Source organism: Rhincodon typus, unplaced genomic scaffold (assembly GCF_021869965.1).
Source record: "Rhincodon typus isolate 14 unplaced genomic scaffold, sRhiTyp1.1 hic_rhity00002415, whole genome shotgun sequence".
Classification (NCBI taxonomy): domain Eukaryota; kingdom Metazoa; phylum Chordata; class Chondrichthyes; order Orectolobiformes; family Rhincodontidae; genus Rhincodon; species Rhincodon typus.
The window spans coordinates 16,662-23,412 of record NW_025968053.1 but is presented as its reverse complement, the minus strand read 5'-3'; the positions used below and the strand labels follow the sequence as shown (position 1 = coordinate 23,412).

Sequence of the window (6,751 nt, the reverse complement as noted above, 5' to 3'; positions counted from 1 at the left end):
GAAGGGGTGAATATCTCTCCAGGGCCAAATTGCCCAATTAGGAGCCCTTCTCACCACCTCTAGGGAGGAGAAACGGCACCCCAAGAGTTTCACTAATATCCTTCAGGAGAGGGAATCTACCACCTGAACTTATGTGGTCAAATTGTGAGTATAATGTATGAAGAAAAAACCTGAACTGATGGAAATCTTCAAGATTATTACGAGTTCTAATAGTGACAGACTGTTTCAATTGGTCGATAGGTGGTGGTAAACAGGCACAAATTTAAGAAAATCACATAAAGGCTTAGAGAAAAATGTTGAAAGGAAAGGGAATTAAATTTGTCAAGGTCAGTATGGCAAAACAGATTTATAGCAAATTAACAACCTGCTTTACAATGGGTTTGATTTTCTTTACATTAAATGCTGATTCACGGTCAGCCTGTCATGCATTACTGACATTGATCCATTTTACCCCCATTTTGTTTTATAAGGTGTGGTTAGGATGTGAATTCTCTGTTTCAGTTATTGTTGAAGAAGAATCAGTAGAGTTTTAATTCCTTTAAAAGGCAATTAGATACTCATTGAAAATGACACATATTAAATAACATGGAAATATTGGAGAAATGAGTTTAGATCTGGTAGTTCACAAGAAGAAAACGTTCACATGCATCTGAAAGCTTAAAGGGGCTGTTTCTATACTGCATGATTTTATCAGACACTAGAATTTTGAGTAAGAATCAAGTTAGAAATAAGTTCCACATTGAGTAATACCAAAACAGTTTAATTTTTCATCAGTAAGGATTGTTGAAAGGGAATAACTTGTTCAAATCTTACCTTGTAAAGTTTAAGAATTACTTTTATACATGTATGTACGAACTTGCTTTGCTTTTCAAGGCTTCCACCGTAAAGTGCAACAAGCTCCTCATTAAAATCAATGCTAAAAAAATCGAAGTGGAATTTGTTATGTATATTCTCAGCTTTTCTTAGTGCAACAGAGCCCAGGGAACGAACTGAAACACAAGACCAAATCAAAAGGATTTGTAAATATTCAGATGAAATGAATAACATATCAATAAACAAAATATTGGATAAACTCAGCAGGTCCATCAGATCTGTGGAGGGAAAAAAACAAAGCTAACGTTTCAAGTCCGTTAACTCTTCTTCAGCATTGACCTTTAGACCTTGCTTGAGTGCCAGTCATTAGGATAGGAATGATTAAAAACCAGTTTAACAAATTTAGAAAGTACCTTGCCTGTAACTTCCGGCATTTCCAGGAAGAAATAGAACAGGGATTCCTGTGGCTTTTAGATTGTGTGCTTCAGCAGAGCCTCCCTCTCCATAAAGATACAGACCATAACTAGGATACTTATTGACAACTTTATATGGAAGCTTGATCTTCTGTTCACAGAAAAGAGACAACTATTAACTGTGGCAATATCTCTTCCTTTTAAGAAATGTTATATTTCTTTAAACTAAAACAATTTCAAAATTTAGTGCCCACGTTTTTGCCCTGTCCATATAAACATTTGCAACACACACAAAAGTCAATAGCACAAAAATGGAATTACCAACAGTTTAAGGATTCATTGATATTACATCTAGGGTGGACACAAAACAGCCACATCATAAATTAAATAGAATGCTTTTCTGCAATACTAAAAAGCTACAATATGAAATATTTATATTATAAATAGAATATTTTAAATGAATTTAGTTCATAAATGGGTGGTCTGGTGACAATAAGCAGAAGAAATAATTGCTTCTACATTTACCATCTTCTATTGAACAGAATAGCTCATGCAGAACAACAAAAGATCTCTGGTACTAGTCAGTTTTAAGTGCTCACATGAAAGTGCCAATGACTTAAAGGCACCACCACAGGCAAGCCTGAGCTCACTTTCACTAGATATCTACAGAGAATGCACTTTCAGTAATGAATCACAATTAGAACCTGAAATTCTGATCAATGTTCTTGGAGACACTAACTCGGCTATAGAAACAAGAATATTATTTTAAATACAATATTATTAAGTAAGATTTGAATTAAGGCCTTGATCAAAGCAGGTAAGACATTGGGAGTGAAAATGTGATAAGATGCCTGGCATAATCTTAAAGATATATTATTTTATGATTATTATTGTTATTGTTTGAAATAACATATTGATGAGACTATTCACGGTACAGTAGACTTTTTTCCAAGTGATTAAGTGAATTTAATCATGACAAGTGGAACATCTAAACAAAATGTTTACATTTTTAAATAGACAATGTTGAATCAGCTTCGTTCACTAATCAAGGTTGAACAGTTATAGACTTATGACAAATTATTAATTCATGTTGCAGTAAACATAATCTGTTGAATGTTTTGTTTTCTGTAGACTGGTGAGAGAAAATGTACTAAATGGCCAATCTATAACAGTTAAGTTGAACTTCAAGCACACTGATGCAGTAAATACCAAATAACAGCATTAACCAAAACCTTTTCACCATTCTAACCAATTGTTTGAATTAGACTGTAAATCAATTCCAAAAAAAGTAATTATCTTATTGTTTGAAATAAGTAGAGAAGTAGAAATCTAATCCACACTCAGCAGAAAATTTAAATTCAGAGCACTTTATTCTATACAGATGAATCATTTTTAAGATTCGATCACCCATTATCCTTGTGCCCAATGACCTAACTTAGCTCCTAAGGAAAAAGTTTTAAAATATTAATTTTTGCTTTCAAATTCCTCCATAGCCTTTCCCTTCCTACCACCTCTGTCAGAAATCACACGACACCAGGTGATAGTCCAACAGGTTTATTTGAAAACACAAGCTTTTAGAGCCTCACTTCTTCTTCAGGTGTTAGTGAGAGTGGTATTATCAGACACAGTAAAAGATCAAAGGGTCAGACCACTGTATTAAACAAACTAAAGATTCTGTTACATCGTTAATCAATTAGATTTTAATTTATTAATATATCTATATGTAAATCCCCAAATTCCATTCAAGTCACTGTCCTGGGAGAACTAATGGTTTTATCAGCGTGAAGAAGAAGTGACATTTTAGGTCAGACTAACACCTGAAGAAGGACTGAGGCTCTGAAACCTTGTGTTTGCAAATAAACCTGTTGGACGATAACCTGGTGTCGTGTGATTTCTGACCTTGTCTTCCGCAGTCCAACACCAGCACCTCCACATCATGGCTACCAGCTCTGTAACCTCCTTGGACTCATCTGAGCTTCTGCAATTCTAGCTTCTTGTGCATTTTAATCATTCCACCACCGCATGCATCAGCTGCTTGGACCCAAGCTCTAGGATTCCTTCCCTCCTCACTCGTCCTTGCTAATTATCTTTCCTCCCTTATGACACTCCTTAAAACCAACATCTTTGACCAAGCCTTTAGTCATGTAAACTTTTTTTTCTTGTTATGGCTCAATATCATAGTTTGTTTGATAACATTCCTATGAACTGTCTTGCAATGTTTTACTACATTAAAGATGCTATGTAACTGCAAGTTGTTGATTTATATCAGCACGGGTTGCCTAGTCCATTGTGCCTTTGCTAATTGCTAATTACACATTTTATGTGTCAATTCCACTCCACTCTCTCCTCCTTCAAATAATTCCCTCTCAAAGATTATGATTCACTGGTTTCATTACATATCACTGCTAAAAAGACCAAATTTCCCCATTTTGATACTAATCCTAAATAAGGCCTAAGTATTAATTTGCCACTCAATGGGAATAATCAGTCTTTCTCTCACACCTTTTCCAAATTTTCAACATCTATATTTCCATTAACATTCTCAGCTCCACTGAACACAAATAAATTTTCCAAGTCTCTCATCATAACTATATCTTTTGATCCCATCCAAACTGCAGCCTTTAATGTTTTCAATATCTTTTCAATAATAGATAAGCATAAACTTACAATGTACTCCAACTGTGACATACCAATGAATGCAGATTCATAATTACCTCATCTTTGTATCTGATGTTACTATGTAAATCCTCAATTTCAACTGCTCTGTTACAGTTGAAATTTTTGCTTTTGTTTTTGTTTATTTAACCTATTTTTTTTCTAACTACCCTGTTCAGAAATATTATTACAACTTCTGGAACACATGGCACTTGAACCTGGGCCTCTTGGTTCAGGGGTAGGGACACTACCACTGTACCATAAGAGGGCCCCCCCCCAAAAAAAAAAGTGGTTCCCAGCCTTTACCCAACTCCTTGCATGGGGCAAGGGCAGTAGGAACCTTCTGGACAAGTGGCAAAAGAGCTAGAACCAGAACATGCCGGTTCTGCAGTCTGCAGAGAATGTTACTAATTAGCATTAACTTTCATTTTCTCTTTATTTTTCCCAGAATGTATTTATTTCACGTATGTGTGTGTTTAACTGCACATGACAGAAAGCTGACAATTCTCTTTAAATTCATCCTGTCACATGCAGTTAACATACCACGTTCCCATACTTGGCACTACAAACAAACAGCAATAATATTCCCCTGAATTCATGACAAAATCAAGGACAATGGATGATCCATCTTGGATCATTCACAAACCATCTGCTACATTTTTCAAATCTGTCTCTCTATAACTTTAAGCCAACCTTTCTGTGCTTCCCTCATTTCAATACCACAGCCCTTAATTGTCACTTTATCAAATAATTTGAAAATAACTGACGACTCACCTTAAGAGGCTTAAGAAGCAACAATACATTTGAAGGGCTCAGCTGAAGGAAAAATCATGTTAAAATCGACTAGGGGTTTGGCTTGTAAATGTGTTACTTGAAAAATATACTACACAAAAGATGTGCCATTAGTATTATGTTCAGTCATTTCTGATCCTGCTCCCGCTGCCACTTTTTATCCTTCAACTTCGAATGAAGTGAATGGACTATGAGTGAGAACCATGAAAGAACACAATCACTTGAACTTTGAACACCAACAATAAAGTTTTATCTTTAACCAGTTTGTTTGGTCAACCACAGGTGTGTCAATTGCTAGTTATATGTTAAATGTCCACAACCCAACTCCCTATTTTTTCTCCTTCAAATAGTTATGTTTTTCCTCTCAAAGATAGTGATCCACATGCCTTCAATACTTATCACTGATAAAAATTCTAAATTCACCTATTTTGGTGCAAATCCTAATTCAAGCCTAATTATTAATTTGCCATTCAATTGAAATAATTATTTTGCCATCTTGAAACTTTTCAAAATTTTGAACATTTATATTCATGTCAAGCTTCTCAGCTCTACACATTAATAGTTTCTCCATTTTTCTTCCTAGACTATATGCTCATGTTATGTAAAACAGTAACATTTGAAGACATCTGCTACACTGGAGAAAATTAGATCTGGCATGTTGATTTAATTTAGGACTGAGTTCTGTCCGTACTTTTGAGAGGTACATTATTAGCCGCAGTCCATGAGGGACAATAGGCTGTTGAAGGAAAGAGAGACAAGTGTTATGTAGATCAGCAATGATTTTATTGAATAATGGAACAGGCTTAAAGGGCCAAATGGCCTAATCCTGCTTCTAAATCCTCCAACTTGAAGTGCACCAGTTTGCATCAAGCATAAGGCAAGTAGGTAGGTTTTTTTTAATCATCACAGTTGCTACAAGAATGAAAACTGCACTATTGGTTTGAGTTTTGACAAACCAATCTAATTTTTGAATGGGCACTTAAAATGAAAATACAGTATAACATTAAAGGTTTGACATAGTTTTTTTGTTCTTGTGTATAATTTTGAGGCATTAATTCTCAATATTCATCAGCAATCATCAAACTCCAATTGTCATCAAATTCTCATCCACTTTCAGCTTAACAAAAGGAAAAAACCGTCAAAGAAAGAAATATTAGTTCAGATGTTGCATCTTTAAAACGGTCACAAAGAATCCCATGGCACTATTTGAGAAGATTATGGAAATTAACCCTGGTGACTAGGTCAATATTAATCCCTCAACCAAAATCATAAAAACAGATCATTTGGTCACTATCAAATACAATTTGTAGGTGCATCCTGCACACAAATGGCCTGCCACATTTCCTTCAAGTATTCAGTTTAAAAGTGCTTAACAGGCAGTGTATCACTTGGGCTACCTTAGATTATGAATGGTGTTATACAAATGTTATTCTTTCTTAGATGTGAGACAGCAGCTTACTTCAGATGTAGGACCCTAAGTATTAGAAAAATAGTCGAGATACAAAGGCAAAAATTGACAGAAGTAGTTGGTAAGATCAGAGGTCATACCTTCTGCTTATGGAAACATCAGTTTAGGGAGAACTTTTTTTTTAATGAAACTCCAGATTAAAGGAGATGGCATGGAAGATGTTCACTAAAATGCCAGGAATGCATCATTTTAAAGTTGGCAGAAATAGAGAAAAATGGGGCTAATTTCATTGAAACAAATTATCAAGATAATACCTGATGGAAGATGTTGAAAACTGAACAGCACGTGTAAGACAACCTAAAAAGAAGTTTATCAAAAGACAAAAAAACACTTTCTTTCGCTTTAGGTGGTGATCTGGTAGGACATGGGAAGCCCTACGAGAAAGTAACGGTGGAAATTAAATCCACGAAAGCATTTAGAAGATACATTTCGACGGGTGTGGGAAGGAGGAAGTGGAAGCCAGACCAGCGTGATGATCCAACTGTATCAGAGATAGTAGGAACTGCAGATGCTGGAGAATCTGAGGTAACAAGGTGTAGAGCTGGATGAACCCAGCAGGCCAAGCAGCATCAGAGGAGCAGGAAGGCTGACGTTTTGGGCCTAGACCCGA

General features: G+C 35.6%; 1 protein-coding gene across 1 annotated transcript in view; it reads right to left on the bottom strand.

The window, feature by feature from the left end:
* Nucleotides 1-813: 813 nt before the first annotated feature.
* The window catches only part of LOC125481508 (GPI inositol-deacylase-like), a gene marked incomplete at its 3' end in the record, with an annotated part of 6,969 nt that continues 1,031 nt past the window's right edge, over nt 814-6,751 (bottom strand). Inside the window, exons 2-3 of the mRNA XM_048593159.1 lie at nt 1,227-1,377; nt 814-989 (exon numbers count right to left, since the gene is read on the bottom strand). Of these exons, the coding sequence (XP_048449116.1) occupies nt 814-989; nt 1,227-1,377 (327 nt within the window). The remainder of the gene's footprint in view (nt 990-1,226; nt 1,378-6,751) is intronic.